General features: G+C 36.1%; 1 protein-coding gene across 4 annotated transcripts in view; it reads right to left on the bottom strand.

The window, feature by feature from the left end:
* The window catches only part of VTI1A (vesicle transport through interaction with t-SNAREs 1A), a 274,468-nt gene that overhangs the window by 201,429 nt on the left and 55,604 nt on the right, over nt 1-17,435 (bottom strand). For 2 of the 4 annotated variants that reach the window (XM_062607900.1, XM_062607898.1), the window contains exons 4-6: nt 12,367-12,444; nt 6,031-6,051; nt 1,137-1,221 (exon numbers count right to left, since the gene is read on the bottom strand). In XM_062607900.1, coding sequence (XP_062463884.1) covers nt 1,137-1,221; nt 6,031-6,051; nt 12,367-12,444 — 184 coding nt within the window. The remainder of the gene's footprint in view (nt 1-1,136; nt 1,222-6,030; nt 6,052-12,366; nt 12,445-17,435) is intronic. The other 2 variants (XM_062607901.1, XM_062607899.1) reach the window with 1 other exon arrangement.

Raw genomic sequence — 17,435 nt, 5'->3', positions numbered from 1 at the left:
TGACCAGTTTGAAATGGTCCTTCTAAAAAAAAGTAAGTTATGACCATTGATAGACCAGACCTGAAAATCTGTACGAAAGCAAACTTAATTGCTATCTTATGTGCACCTCTACTAACAAGTCATCCTCTGGCATAAGAGAATTAACCCTCCTTGTCCCCTCTAAAACCTAGACTGTATGTTCCCTACACCTATTTTGTTATTGTGCACAGTGCTAAGCCCAGAATAATTAAAATGCAGGCACTTCGTAATACCATTCATTTAGCATAGCCATATTTAACTCTACAAGGGTTCAACTTAATTTACCTCTTAAATAAGGCTTGAATTCTAAAAAGACACTGGAATACATAAATTAATTGGGACTCTCTGCTAGCAAATTACTTCACTGCTCAAACACACATTTTCTGAAAGTTTCTGTAACTTTGCACAAGCTTTATTTAAGGGGATTAGACTTTGGAGGCTTAACTACTGCTGGTTTAAAAAAACTCAAAACACTATAAATCGCTAAAACTTAGTAAAAACATTTTGAAACCACCAATTCAAAAGTTATTGTCAGAGAAAAAAACACTAATTCAATAATTAAACTTCAATTTAGCCTTCTCCCTTAATTTTATTCCATCTGTATATCCTGGGGTATGGTTTGTTTACTTCTTTGGTTGCGCAGGAAGAGCTGCATAATCAGTCACTGAACTGATTGCAAGAAAATTCAGCTGATAACCTTGTTATATATCATCTGTAGTTAATATCTTATAAATTTGTTAAAATGGTATTTTTTACATATATGAATAAAAGTAAAAGACAAAAAACAACTGGAGTCTGCAGTGTGTGCTAGCAATCATTGCGGGTGGGTAAACTGACAACATGTAACTGCATATTAAGACAAATGTAGAATTTAGACAAAGTATTCCATCTCTTTTCAGATGTATACTTTTAAACCTCAGGAACTGTTTTCAGTAGATGTCATGCCTTTTAACTTGAAAAAAGATAAGCGCAAATAAGCTCCCAATTGTCTCCCCAATATGTAAACCACATCTCGGGCTGCTGTCTCTGTTTCGCCTTTGAAGTTTCCCTGAAATGTCATGTGTTGTGAAGACTGCTGTGCATAAGCAAGACAATTTGCTCACTCTCAGAATTCTTACCGGTTTCCACTGCTATTTGGTATCCAGCCTCTAGTCTCCGAGATGACCTTTCCAGCCTCTCTGTGTTATCGAGCAGATGTGCCCTCTGAAAAAGAAAAGGGGAGAGAGAGAGAGAGAGAGAGAAAAAAATCAGCCAGCAGTCTACAATGTTCTCCCCCCCCCTTCTTAATTGTGCTTTCATATTCCAAAACACAAAAATATCCACGTATATTTTATGGAGGAGCCTGTTACAAGGACCACTGGAAGGGGCAGGTTCTATGATCAATCATAATTATGTGTACCAATCATTTCTGTTTTGAAACATGGAATATGTGCTTCACTTTTATTACATGAACCCACAAAGCAGTGACTATCACATAGGAAATCTGTCTGAAGAGCATTTCCAAAACAGAATTCCCTGTGACACATGTATGCAAGCACCCATGATTTCTATTCAACTGCAGTTAGATGAAACCCTCGCTTTAAATACAAGTGCAGATTTTAATATGAACTTAATTTTCAGCAGAGGATATATTTCCTTTACGTGTACTACTCAAGTGAGGTGATAAAAACAACAAGCTATTCATACAGAATACTGAACAGCAGGAATATTCTTTCAGACTGTTTGATGTAAAAAGATGTAGAAACAAAACCCTGGTTTCTTGATTTACATCTCTTATGCCTAAATATATATATATGAATATATAAATAACATACACAAACACAGGTATAAGATATTTTTCCCAGAATTCATTTATAAGCAAACAATAAACTGTAGTGAAAATGCATCTTCCAATACATTTTTACTTGGGGAGTCTGCAGTAGTGAAAAAGTGAAATTATTTTTTTCATTAGTTTATTCTCCACTTAAAACACCAACATTTCAACATGTAAGCTCATTTTCTGTGGAAATTTCATCCTAAACTAGCTCTAATCAAGCCATCAAAAAAACATAACCCCCCTCACAGTAAAGTAATCACACACACACCTTTCTGAGCAACCCATAACCCCACAAACGACATTTTGGATATTTGACAAAAAATATTGCCTACAACTTTGCCTTGTTGACAGATGTCATTTTAAAAATGAAGCAATGCTTTCTAATAATAATAAAAAAAGGAGGTGCCATACATATTATCTGAGTGGCTGTCTACCGAAACGATCTACCTTGCTCTAATGAGCCCCTATGGATCTTGGGAGATGCAAGCTGTATTGACATGCACACTTAAGCTAATACACCTAGACCAGTGCCTCCAAGCTCTAGCAGCCAGGGATGCTGACAGAATATCTCGCTTCTATCTTCAAAGAAAGGAAGTGATTAGTATGTTATCATTACCATTCAAAACGTGATTTCCCTATTCCCTCCCGGCATAGGTGACACATCTCTGAGATGCGGCCAGACGATCGAGGCAGCTAAAGCCACATCAAAGCTTGCCTTGAATTTTTTTTTTTCTTTTTTTTTTTTTTCCCCCTCTCTTTTTCTTTTTTTTTGGAAATCATTAAAACAATGCATTTAGATCAGCACAGATAGGACCCAATGTGAAGGTCAGGAAAGCTGCAATAACAGTCTATAATAATTAATAGAGTTGTCTAATACACAGTGGATAGGTTAAGAGTAAATTGCAAAAAAGCCTTTTGCATTCATGGGGGGCAGGCCACCAAGAAAAAAGAGAAAAGAATCAGCACAAGCACTTAATAAAATTTAAAACCATAAGTTACAGCGCTGTAATTGAAATCACGACAGCAACTAGAGTGCTGCATGTTCTTAGTACTCATGGTCAATCTAGATAATTAGTGTTAATTTTGCTTAATTTTTTTTTAAAGGCACCTTTTCATAACATCTGCTGTTTCCTCTCCAGTGCCCATTAGAAGAGAAAAAAAAAGTGTAAGCCTGCAGTGCCTTTCTCCAAATACATCGCCCCCCCAAATGATATTAAAGAACAACTGGTGTTAGATATTTTAAACTTAATAAAAAACATCAGAAACCCAAAACTATAACATAGATGTCTCTCAAGAAAAAAAAAGTAGAAGAGAAGGAGGCGGAGGTATAAAGAAGGAGTTTAGAAGGCAAAAGTTAGAAGATACTTTAAAAAGAAAACACAGACTAGGAGTGAGCACAAAGAATGGAAGATTATAATTACAGAACAGATGTATAATGCTGTAGTGGTATACTAGAAACGAAAGGCCTATCCTGCTATGTTAAGGGGAGGTGGGGTGTTTATAATCATATTTCACATTACAATGTGGAAGAGCTACCCAAGAGAAAGAGTTAGCATTTAACTGTGTATTTGGATATACTATATAACCCACATTTAATCTGAAAAGGAAACTACAAGCCCACAGTTCAGTTCAGTCTTACTGAGAGCAATTAGAATACTACATCCCTGTGAACTCGGTGCTAGCATTAACTCAGAGCTGTTTCTTACTTGATTTCAGAACCTTTTCATCCAAGCCATTCTATAATGAAACAATTTTTATGAGAAAGGCTGATGTTATTTATTTTGTTTGGGTTTGGAGATACCCTATTCTTTGGTTATGAAATCAGTGCCCTAGCGTAGCAGCTGATGCTTGCAACTGCTTCCCACCCCTCCCCAAATTCCTTCTCCCACAGTAGCCCCTGCTCTCTGTGAGGCTGGGCAGCGAGGTGATTCAGTGCATCTTGCAGCTTCAGAAACAGCTTCTATCTGGAGTTATATAAGGAAGTTTTGCAAAGTGGCACGCTATCACTAGAGATTCAGTCATTCCATGTGGGCTGGATTCAAACTGAGATCTCAGGAGCTCAAAAGACAGAATGACACAGCCTCCGTGGAAGCCTGTGTACGGCAAGTGTGCTAGAATAGAGCCCTGTAATGAGAGGAAGCACAGGTTTTATTAACAAACACTATGGCAAACCACAATTTCTTTTAAGATCAGTTCATACCTCCTTAGGAGAACTATAATTGGGGATGCCTTGATGTTTCACTATGTGACAAGTTAAGAATTATGCCTGAGTCACCATACTAGCCTTCATTTAAACTTTAATGTGCATTTTGCATTGGGTATAAAAACACCGTTGCAATTACAACCTATCCAGCACATAGTGAGGACTAAGTACAGAGAAGAGAATGCTAACAATTGTTTATCAAATTATTTCTCTACCTGTACCTAGAAAAAAACAGCAAATCCCTTTATTTACTTCTATTTCCTGCCTCTTTCACAATACGCAGAGAGAGGAACAAGTAACTTATAAGGCTAGCAAGAAAAACCAAAGAAGAAAATTACCAGAAGCAATGTCAATTTTTTTTAGGTGGCTGACAAAGAGGATTTAGACGCTCCATAAGGTATGAGTGAGTTCAGTATAACTCCCAAGTTGCAACAACATCCTGAATTTTATTTGCCTTCACAGCCATTTCAAAAAGAAGAGCAGTTAAGTAGCAGCCTTGTTCTTTGTATCTGATTCAATTTTCAGAGTAAATTTACAAATTAGGAATCTTTACGTTTATAAAACTATAAACTATGTTTGCAAGCAAAAATGAGCCTACGACATTGTTTTACAAAAGCAAAGGAGCAGATGTGCATGTGTTGTTAAAGGGATGAGCAAATGAACCTTGTTCTTCTGAAAAATCTCAGAAAGAAGGCTATAAAAACCCTTGCAACAATATTGTCATCTGTTTAAATACTGGGACTATCGGGGAGGGGAGCTCAGCAGTGGTGGGAGGGCTTTCATGTGGTTACATGTTTATTTTGTTTAATTTTTTTTCCTGTTTTACTTTGGAGCTTTAACATCTTAATATCAGCTCCACAAGAAGAGGGAAAAATAAAGCATTCAGGGTGGAACAATCTTTACATCACAAATATCTTACTGTTTTTAAGAATTCTCTGTAATTGTCCTTAATCTGGTTACTTTACAATTCTTTGTCATCACCATTTCTAAAACTTACAAATCCTTTCCTGCAGAGTTCAGTATTCAATACTGATATGTCTGGGAACACGTTTCAAAAAGAAGATACCAGACAAATATGTGATGCTAAAATACTCGTGCTTCTAAATATATTTATTCAAATACTTCACTGGTTCCAGCTCTCTGTATGAAACCCTTCAGAAATCTGACCCATAAGTAATCTTGACTTTACTGAGACCTTCTTGGTAGCTATGAGGAAACAATAATAATAAAGCATTTCAGATACCTGCTTTGCTACAGTAGTGAGTAACAGAGATTAATTTCAGAAAATATACTGAAACGTTTGAGGAACTGACCATTAAAACAGGCTTCTCTCTCTAAATATTTATGAGTCATTTTATAACTGGAAGAAAGGTGTTCTGGAATACTGATCTCTAGCGTTACACCTACAGATCTACAGCACTCACAAATACATAATAAATATTGATATGTGTGTGTAGGTCTACCTGTACTGTATTTGCAGTGGATATACAATATCCAGCATAATACATAAACTACTTGAATACCTCACACCAAACTCAACCATTATGAAACACTGTGTAATTTTTAGAGTGTTTCAGCACAGGTTTTTACTAAAGCAATGCTTTCACTTTCAATACCAGAGTATAAATGTATTTACCCTATCAAAGATTTTGTGATGTAAACATGATTATTACTGTACCTGATTTGATGATCATGGTATTCTAGCAGAGATCAAATAATACTGGGGTTTTTTTTTCCCTTCTTTTTCTAGTGCTTTTAAAAAAATTTCCACTATCAAAGAATGTTAATTTCTAAGGTTTGATCTAGAGATTCCCATGTAAGTATACAATTATTAGGGAAAAAGAGGCACAACAGTGAATATTTTAAAGCAATGTAATCAATATTTTTGCTTTGTGTAGATTTCCCTGCAACAATGAACAAAAAGATCTACTTCAGATTTAGAAACTCAGCTTTAAAGGGAAAGCTAGACAACAAAAAGCAAGAAAGTACTCACCTCTTCACGTAATTTTATCAACTGCAACATGAACGCACAGAAAAGATAAAAAGGAAAGAAATGGCAGGAAAGAAAGATCAGTTGTGTGACAGGATACAGAATTAACATTGACAATTTATCTGTTTACATGTTTAGCATTTAAAAATCACAGACAAACACATTAAAAGAACCTAAACATAGACTACATGCAGAGTTTTTTGAACGAATAAAGATCACTTTCTCACACTGTCACATTAAACAAAGAGAATAGTGTGAAATTCTCTTTTAAACCACATCTAAGACACCATCATGAAATAAAGGGGAATGACTTCATAGAAGTCTATATTATAAAGAAAAAACAAGTTTACTATTCCTCTCTTCGAAGATTGTACAGCTGAAGTGGTTTTGTATATACAAGTTTTCAGAATGTTTTCTGTATATTTTAGTTGTGACAACTGATTTCTTATTTTACTAGCAGATCTAACTTATTAATAGATGACTGCATCTTTATAGCATGTAAACAGCATTTCAATTTTTATATACCTGAGTTCTACTCTAACTATATTATCTAATTTTATTATTGAACCTCATATAGACTTTTTTTCCAGCTTAAAAAAAAAAGGAACAGCTTACATAAATGGCTCAGAATTATGATTTATTGCATAGCGTATTTAAAAATAGACAAAGGAATAGGGAACAACACAAAAAGTATTTCCCTCAGAAAAGACCCACTCCAGGTTCTTTATCCTAGACCACTACTCAGTGTGTGCACATATACACACAGTGTGTCTGTGTATATTTATATAGCATATACATTTATATTTATCAATTTATGATTATAAATTAACACAACCTAGCACTATTAATAACATTGCTCTGGCAGGTTTACTATTAAACTAAATATAAGCCCAGTCTGATTATCAAACTATGTTGTAATATGCTCTCCCCTTAGAGAGATAGATAAATCATTTGTACTGGAACAAAACGCATAATTACTCACAACAAACGCCTGCATAAGAGTGGCTCTTTACAAGAAATTACAGTTCTCTCACCGATTCCAGTTGAATTCAAAATTACAACAGCTACATCATTATCTCAGGTTATGCTGATACTTCACCTACAGTTTCATAACACTAATTTTCAACACGTGTGTAAGCTGAGAATGTTTACTACTAATAAAGTCTCACCAGCATGAAGGAAACAGAAGAACCTCCATTATTCTCTATTGTTTCACATGGCTTGTCTAGAACTGAATGTATGCCTCACCCCACCACCAAAACAGACAACGAGGCTCTAACAAGATGTAATTAGGAGGGCTACTACCACACAGACTTAAACTGAAATGGCTCTTTAGTACGTAGCTGAAGGAACTTTGCTAGAATTTGGTCTAAAGAAAACTGCATTTTCTGCCAAACCAGCTCTTAAATTCAAGTGCTTGGCCTATCATAAATTGGTCTCTTTCTCCAGATCTTCCCCCCCTTTTTTCCCCAAAAAGGCAAACATTAAGGCTCTTTAGAAAGAGACGATCTGGGAGTTGATCTCATAGCTATCTTTTCTTTCTGAGGTCACCATTCTTCAGTTGGCTATCATACTTAAAGGGCCAAAGTTTAAAACTACTCTCCCGCAATAGAGCCCATTTGGGCATGCCACCCTGCTATAATCAATGAGAGTTTTAAAATGCTGCACATTTGTTTTTTCAATAGGTCCCAAACAAAAATGTTCTATCTTGTTTGTGCTGCATGGCTGAATTTAAGCTCTGCATGGGATTTGCAGCTAAGCTAAGTAATGGGAGAGGGTTTGTTTTTTTTTTTTCTAACATTGGCTGAAAGATATTCATTCAAATTAACAAAAGATGTATTTTTCCCCCATTTAACAATGCTCTTGATGAAAATGTGCTACCTCTACATTTCTGTTTTGAAACCTTATTTTTATAATGCTCACCGCTTAACTGCAAGCAGCAAAAAGCCGTGTGCAGCCACCATTTTAGGTTATGATAATCAGCGTATTTTTGAAACAAAGATGATTTTGGGGGGTTTGTGTCTTTTTTTGCAATACGGAATTCGATACAAGAGGTAATCTGCTCCTTTGTAGGCTGGGAAAAAAACCACCATAAATCTGGTTTACGCTGGTTTGAACCAGTGGAATCTCTTGTGGCTAAGCCTTCTGCTGTGACTAAAATCAAAACTGCGCCGCAGAGAGCGAGATGGGGGATGTGTGTGTATGTGTGTGTGCACGCGTGTATGTGTGTGTGTGTGTCTGTGAGGCACGTCACGTGGCATAGAAAACTACTGGATTTTTTTTATAAGGCTGATAACGCCACCGCCGTCTCTGTCCGCATACAGATAACGAATAAATGCTGAACTCTATTAAACGCCCTTTACACATTATCGTGGGTCGAACACACAATTTTCTGAACTTATGATGACAGTCTATTTATTTTGCTATAAACCCTCGGCATGTAACGAACAGATTTGTGTCTGGTAATGATCTGCTCTGCCAGGGCTATACGAAATGATACCGACCTTCTTTAGATCTTGGGGAATTAAATTGACCAACTTCACCCCCTGGTCTGTCGCTGAAGTTTGACACACTTTATGCACAGCAAGCCCAAATCTAATATTCTCACAACTTTGTAGTCAGAAATTAAGTAGCCACAAAATATTTGTTCACCGCAAATCACATATACAATGTATGTGCATATGGACACGCAATTTAACCTAATGCAAATTTATTTAAACTTATTAATGAACACAGTTGAGAAAGAGAAAGGAACACTAGTATATTTCAAGAAAGTTGGTAACACCATACCTGACATTTTAGTTGAGAAGGATTTCCGATTTAACACAATACATACTTTCTAGAAAAACATACAAATTGCCACATAAACCAGTTGTATTATTATTCAAGTGAAGCCATAACTTTCAGTAGTGCACTAAAAGCCACAAAACTTTCAAGGGATTTGATAAATGCTGGTGACCAGAATGACAAAATAAGACTTGAAAACAACACAGCCTGTTTAAACCACTCCTGGGAAATAAATAACAACCCAATGCACACAGTAGGTTTTGGGGTATGGGGTTGTGAGGTGGGTTTTTTTGATATAAGGAGGGATGTCTCCAGATTCTCAACCTCTGCATGTGCCTCATCTGACTACATTCACATGGTTCAAATTAAGAAGAAATTAACATATATGAAGCAATGATCTACTAAACTCAGAAGTGCATACAGAGCACTTATACCACTATCTGTGTCATTAAATAAAGATGCAGTTACTTCAAAAGAAACTTTGAATAGCAGAATTGTATAATTCCTATAATTTGCAAGAAGTTTCCATATGCTTTATCTGGTACAATTAGTTAAATCTTGGTATAACCATTATAAGGCAACTGTATTCTAAGTTGTCATCTATACATGATGATTGGTACTTACGGGAGACATACTGGGAAAATTAAGACAAAAGATAATTTGCTAATTCTTAAGTCTGTTCTTTGTACTTCAATCTTTCTTCCTGGGAGAACAACTCATGCCTATGACCCTATTCATTACAGCTTATAACTTGGTTGTGGTTTGCTGTAATTGTACCTTTGAAACTCAACTGAAAAAACAGAAGTGCCCCATTTGTTTCTAGACACTTAAGATGGTCGTATTACCCAATACATATTAAGTTCTTTTTGTCTTCTCACTCCACCAAAAACATTTATGCAAACATTTATTATGATGACAAAGATCATGCCTGAAACATGCAGCTCAGACCTCGTTTCCGTTGGGGGACACCCCAGTCTTACCAGATATCCAGCATTTCTACTGGCAGATTTTACCAATATTCCTAGATTGGTACAAGAGCAATTCTGAGCTTGCAATGTTTTTCCACAGCTCCTCTGTCAGAAGAGGAATCCCTCCTCTCTCCTTTCAGTTTGGTGACTGAATTGGGGAAAAGAAACCCACCATTTTCCAGTTTAACAAATTTAATAATCCAAACTGATTCAGAAGTAGAAATCCTACAATATTAGGGTGAAGGTCAGTTCATTTACCTAATTTATTTCCATCAGACAAAATGAAAGCAAGAATTTGAGGCATCTCCAAGTATTTTACATGGCTGCAAGTTATCCCTGAGCATCCATTCACCATCTAGTCCAAATTTGCTATTGATACAATAATGTATTGGAGTGAAAGTGCATTAGACCTGGAGTTACTGAGTTAAATATATCAATGTAACATATTCAGCGCATGGCGAGTACCCAAACCTTGATTTGGATAGCCGTACATTCTGATAAGCTCAACATCAGGCTGAAGTTTTTGTACTTACTGACTGTACCCATAACTACATGCATGTAAGATAAGTAAAAACATAAGTAATGACATTTAATAAGAAAAAAAGAGATTGCAACATTGATTATTGGAACAACACAATAAATAATCTTTTTTTTTTCAAATACTGGCATTCACATATTTAAAACAAGTTAGGTGACTCCTTACGTGGATGTATTTGACAACATTTTTCAAGGAAGAAAAGAAGAAATTCAGAACTTTCAAAGGTATAGTTGGGTTATAGAAAAGGATTTTGATTCCCTGTAAGACTAGACAAAATTGCTTTACCAGCCAAAATTTTCTTCCATTTATGACGTGGTCACTTGGAAGAAAAAAAATCATGTTGAAGGTAACATTTGGTTCCTTGAGATGAGACCATGTTTATTCCATCAATTTAGATCATAACTTACAAAAAGTGCACATGAACCAGTTATTTAATTATTCTTTAAAAAGTGAAAATAAAATATTTTATCTCATCCCTCCACATAAGATATTCTGTTATAAGTAAAGCTTCTTATCACAATTGCCCTTTTATGTCTGAATTCACATCATTTTTTTCTTGAAATGTAAAAATAGCAGCACCTTAAAAGAAATAAAATAAGAATCTTAACATTTTCATAGGACTGAGTTTATGATCATGACACAGAGACTGAAGCTCTTTTACCTAAAATCAGCCTTTCTGTAAATTCATTACTGAGGGATAAAAGAAAGTCTATTTTATTTGAATTTTGGAATCTCCCCTTGTTATAGTATATAAATATGAAGATTAATATCTTTTAAATTTAATTATTCACACACCTATTAGAGCTGCTATACATTAAGTGTTATGTCTACAGGTAAGTTCTAGCCTGTGTATAATTTCATTAATGTACGTATTAAAGTCTATTACAGAGTTTAAAACTTATACAGCACATTTAAAATACTGGCTAAGGTTAGGGCTTAAGAGATCTGTATCTTAAAATTCATTGTACTGGGATAAGTCTCCAAGTCTTTTTTTTTTTTATCCTTAGTGGAACTGAGCTTATATTAAGAGAAACAGAAGATATCTATTATATTAAGATAAGGTAGAACATTAAAACTTTCAGAACATGGTTCCACTCTGTTTCCTTATCTAATACTGCATTTATCAAATAAACTTTTAAACAATTTTCACTTTCACTTCCAAAATAATCTAATAATTCTATCTGGTCAGAAAAGAATATCTGAGAGTTAAGAAAACTTCCAAATAATTTTTGACCCAAAATGCACACCTTTGATTACAACTAACCCGATTTTCAAAAAGAAAAGAAATACTCTTCTTTCAGACAGCTTGTCAAACAAGTTTCAGCACCAAAAGGAATATTAACAGGTGGGTCAAAATCCCCTGAATATAATATTGCCTTTATAATTTTCACTAGTCTAGCAGGACCCTCACTGTAGTCCAGAACAATACGGATACAAGCTTTTAAAGAAGTCTCAGGATTATCAAGCTTTCCTTCATTAACAGAGATGGATGGCACTCTGCATTCTAGGACAACACGCATTATGAAAGTATGCTCTTCCTATTAGTACAACTTGTGGTTTTGGTACAAGGAGAAAAAAATCTGTTTAGGGAAGGAACCACACAAGGAAACCGAGTGGGGTACTGCCTAATTCTGAGAGCGCACTTTCATTTGTTTTGCCTGCCAGTGTTGATTTAATTATACTGCATTATTATCAAAGCTGCATTATGTACTTTTTTTATTCCTTTTACATGTGTTTGAGGTGAAGACCTTGGCTTTGTCCGCAAACAGTGCGTTTCAAGTTATTTTTTAAGTACTAAATAATAAAGAAAAGAGAAGAAAAGATTTTTTTTTAAGATAGCAGACAGTGATCACAAGTTAAAGGGTTAAATGTAAGATCTCCAAGAAACATTTTGAAGTTGATTAAGACCCCAGCTTTGCATTAAACAGTATCACTTCCACATGAGTTGTTGCTAATGCTGTTAAGGAGCAGCTTGAGAAGCCCAGTGTGCCAGTGACCTCCTTCACCCTCCAGCCACCCACTAGGGCTTCTTGATTAGCATCCTACCTGGTTCTCTGAGGAATTCCCGTCATCCCCTAGGAGCTCATTCCGCACCTCATCACTGTAGGCGATTCGTGACCTTTTCTGTAAAACAAAAAGAAAAAAAGGGTTAGGAAGTAAAGCTCCGAAGCCCTTGGCATCAAGGCTGATCATCTTAAACCTCGAGAGCCCCCTAATGGATACCTATTTGATAAAAAAAAATTAATCTGCAAGTAAAAAGTTAACAAAAAGTTCTTCAACTGCTGTACTTTGACAAATAGGCACTTCTAAGACAGTCACACCCTCAGCATTTTAGCAATGAAAGCAGCTTCAGTGAAGCTCAAGATGTATAACGTGCAATCCCAATCCTAATAACCAGGTGACCAGGAGAGGCAACATGCACTAATATCAGAAGCACTGAAGAAATGTGTGTGCTGGAACCAAATGCATTTTTCTGGAGAACTTGCTAGCTAGATGCAGAACTCAGAAGAGCACTGCAGTGATGCCACTAAACAGGAAAGGAAGACTGAGCCGTTCCCCTATTAAAAACTTCGACACTTGAACAACACATATTTGACAAAACTGGCTGAACTTAAACATGTAAAAAATTTAACAACTGTTTCCTATGCCACTAAGGCTATGAAAGCCTATTGGGAAAGGACCAGAAAACAAAGGGAAAAAGAAAGGAGAAAAGGAATACCCTTGTACTGTAAACTGGGAACACCACAAAACTGAGACAGTTGTTCATTAGATGATGACAGAGAGTCACTATTCACAGCTTATGAGCACCAGATCTGCTCATAAACTGATCACCATATTGACTCTAAACTAGATCAAGTGCCAAGCAATGGAAAGCAAATGTCGGAAGATTACCAAGGTAGCACAGCGTTGCATGGAACAACGGGGAAGTTCATAAAGAGAACATCAGCCTAGCTTTCAAATTCCCTGCTGGCCAAATAACAGGCCCTTGGTCAGTTAATATTTCTACACTCGCTATTAAGAGAGACAAAGGATTTTTAATAAATGGGCTGAAGTCTTGTTACATTTGAGTGTGGTTATGATAAATTTTACACTTCACCAGAGGAAGAAACCCAAGAGTAGCAAGAACTAAGCTGTAGGGCCTTCCTTTGTTGATGGGCACTTCCCTCACACTCCATCATGGTAGTCACTGCCAGTAGGAACTCCACAGATTCCTCCTCAAACCTCCCCTCATTGGACAATCACTCCAAATAGCATACGTGAGACTGTGGCACAGTAAACAACCCACTAGAATTTATACTGAGCACAGGGAAACTCATTCCCTTTGCGACAAAGAAATCTGGAGGGGCATCACCCCTTACACTGGCAACCTGGCAGTGAAGTAAGCCTTGTGTTGGTCATCTCAGAGCAACACATTTTAGCTTTTTAGTCTGCACAGCTTACCCTTTGTTCCCATCATCATCATTACAATGCTTAGCGATTTGTGATTCAGTTGCTAGTGTTCAGATCTAGATTATATACTAAAGCTACAGATGTACGTAGCAAGGACAAAGCATACCATGGACCTACTACAAGAGACGAATTGTGCCAAATCTTTTGGAGATCTCAGCTGTCACAGTTTCATACTAACCAAGCTAAAGTAGTCTACAGCATTAAAGGAAATGAGAACCTTTAAACAGGCTGTGGTATCAGAGCTGCCTGTTTAAATTATTCATTTCATCACTATGGGGGACTAAAACACTCCACAGTATGCAAGAATATCATATGGAGGTAGGTTTTGTTTCTCTTTTTTTCACCAAGAAGCCAACAAATTGCCATAGATTGCTCAATTACATTATTTTCCTATTTTTATTTGATACACATCAAAGAAGGAGGGAAATTATATACCAATAAATATCTAACCTTCTTTTCTGATTAACATTCAATTTTCCCATTTGAGGTCTAGCAGTTCAAATGTACAGTCTCTCCCAGTTTCACAAAATGACTCAGCCCCACTGATTCTGTTAGTGTTGAATGTATTTATCATTATTAGAATGAGAAGAGGCGCATGATGGTTCATGAGCTTGCTCTCCAGTGAACAAGTTGCCTAATTATATGTAGAGACTGAGATGGGTCCTGGTTAGACATCATTTATTTGAAAGGTTTAACTGGCTGATTTTTTCACACATAAGAGCCTGCATGGCAGAAATTACAAATAGTATCTGCACAGGAAGGAAAATAATATTAATAGCACTACAATATTTAGAGGCCCTTTACAATCCTTTATATCAGCACCACTGAACTTAATAAATATATCTGTATCATTGTTCTTTTACTGCGATTATCTGTCATGATCTGAAAATCAGTAATTATATTGAAAGAAATAACCCTTTGACTACAATTAGGTATAACTCTTTGCCATAATCAATAAATAATTTGATACTACTTTTGATCACAGTTTCACTACCAAACGAATCAATAATATAAAAGGAAAGGCCTTTGAACTAAAGTGTTCCCTTGTTCTTTCAGGACTTGTCCAAAATATCAATATCTTGAATTACCATTCTTACTTTTATTAAAGTAATACTGGCTAACACTTGTAAATGTGGCTATCGAAATCAGTTCAGTTTGTCTGAACTCAATAATTAAGTACTGTTTAGATTTATGGGGGTTTTTAAGTTTTTAACTATCAGCTGTTTATAAATATGTACTTTAGCCAAATGCAAGAACGATAGTTTGAGCTGGAAATGTCACACACTCTGCTACAGTCTGAAGGAAACCAATTCATAATGCATTTTATAAATAGTTAATGACTTCTATACATAAGCTAACCAGGCAAATCAAGAAATTGTCAACATTTTTAGTCTTAGTTGTCAGTTACCACTGTCTGCTGGTACTTTATACGTATGTTTCTAGAAAAGACAGAAGCTTTACAGAGTTTGTAGTCCAAGCCATTTCTGGGCAGCTCAATACAGCTTTAAGAGGTTCTGTGTGCAGTTTTTTTGCATGTAAGGGTCTGTCATATACAGAAGTTTTCCTTGTATTTTATATTTTCTTGTAGATACCTATACCGAAAGTCTAAGCACACAAGTTTTTAACCCGATGTACAGGTTTGCATTCAAATGTAGCACTGCACACGAACACACAATAACACAAAAGGGTTAAGCTACTTTCTACAAGAACTTCCAAGACAGAAAGTTTCAGAGGCTGTTTTACATGTACTACAGTAACCAGACCTTCTGAGAAGGAAGAATTTCTGATTCCAGGCAGACCCCTCTTGGTTTATGAACAGGATTTTTGCATACTGATTGGGTGATTTCCTTAAAGCCCTGTTCAAACAGATACACTTGCTCAGTTCTGTCTGGCAATTTGGCTTTAAACAATCTGTCTACTTGACCCAAGCCTTAACATTTCCCAATAGAACTGAATGTGTTCGTGGGCAAGCCCAGCTAAATTAGAATTGAAATGAATTAACTCAGCTTAAACTAATTAAGATCTGTGATCTGCAGCACCACCCCCCTGTATGATTCTACATGTGAAGTAGGGTACATGTAACCGGACTGTAAGAATTCTGCTATACTACTAATCTGAGCATACCAATGAAGTTCGTCTATTACCAAAGCATATGAGAAGTTAATTTCCATGGCCTACACATGGCAAAGCAATTGCTTAAATTGCCTCACCTGGGAATTTAATACAATGTTATCATCAGACCAGCCACACTGTAAATAGATTTATAATGCTTTCCATGTGCTAGGCTAGGTTGCATATGAATTAAGTAATGATCTGGTATTACAATACAATCAGCTAGTTCCCACACCTGGCAGACAGGATGTTTTGCTAAATTACTACCTATACAGATACATCACAACATAAAAAACAGAAAAGGCAATGGGAAGAAACAATCTACAATTGGTGTATGACGATTTTTGCATGGTAACCAAGTAAGATGTAGATAGAAAGAGGTATCCAAAATAATCTGTTCCCAACATCTGCACAACAGAACACATACTTATTCATTTCTATTCAATTTTGGCCTAATATTCTGCATTCTGTACTTTAATTACCATCCACATTCTGAAATGCTCCCATTAGCGGAGGCCAGAACTAGCCAATGCCCCCTCACTCCAATGCACTTCCAGAAAGCAGCCAAATAATTGATATAAAGTATCGCACATTTTCATACCTGAGCTAAAGAATAGCTTTCCCCCTCCTAAATGCTAAGCAGCCCCTGGAACAGGAGGGCAAGCCAAGGTGCATTTCAGACAAAAGGCCCAGCAAATCTTTTCGTCCCAACCTCTCCATTTTTCAGGCTTAATGTTTTAAGAACAGATGAAGCAGATTGGTTTTGGTGAAATATGTGTAAACAAACAAAACGGCTTATTTATCCACAAACATCTGTTTTCATACAGAACTCATTAGGATTTCCTAGTACATATGAATGCTTTAAAAAAAGATCTTCAAGCATCTGTTTTAGAGTTTGGCCCTGCTCTAGATGTAAATAAATACTCGAGATTACCATAAGCAGAAATAATTTGTAGGAATAAATTAATTTTATGTTGTGTTCTTTGCGAGCAGCCAGTTTTGTCATTGCTCTCGCTAAAAGCAAGGTGAAAAAAAGTGACCTGATCTTCAAATGGACTGTTAAATACTGCAGAACGTACACTTTCATCTCTGCCTTTCGGAATAGATACTTAACCAGTTTTTGCTGAGCAGAAAGGGAAAAGATACAGTTAAACAAATTTAGAAGAAACATAAGTTACCCTACTTAACAATCTTAAAGTCTGTAGTTAAACAGAAACACAAAACCAGGAAATAATTTCTTCAGAAAACAAAAGAATTTGCTCAAGAAATTGTGTTCAACCTTCAGCTTCCAAGTTTTCTACATTTCTCTGTATAGGTGATCCAGGAAGAATAGACTAGACACTTCAGACTGCAGTTTGAAAGGGGTTTTCCTGTTCCTGAATAGCTTACATGTTACTCTAAGAAGCAGGAAAACGATTACATAGTGCTAATATGCAATCTGATGCAATGCTGGACTTTCAAGTATTTCCTGATGAAAATAAAACCCTAAAGCTGACATATTTCTGTCCAAAAGTAAATCAAAACTATTTTACAGATCCTATTAAACTTCTGAT

This window comes from Pezoporus occidentalis, unplaced genomic scaffold (assembly GCF_034315485.1).
Source record: "Pezoporus occidentalis ecotype Australia unplaced genomic scaffold, CSIRO_AGI_Poc_V1 ctg127, whole genome shotgun sequence".
Lineage (NCBI taxonomy): Eukaryota > Metazoa > Chordata > Aves > Psittaciformes > Psittacidae > Pezoporus > Pezoporus occidentalis.
Note: the sequence above shows the minus strand (reverse complement) of the source record. Positions and strands in the feature narration are given on the sequence as shown.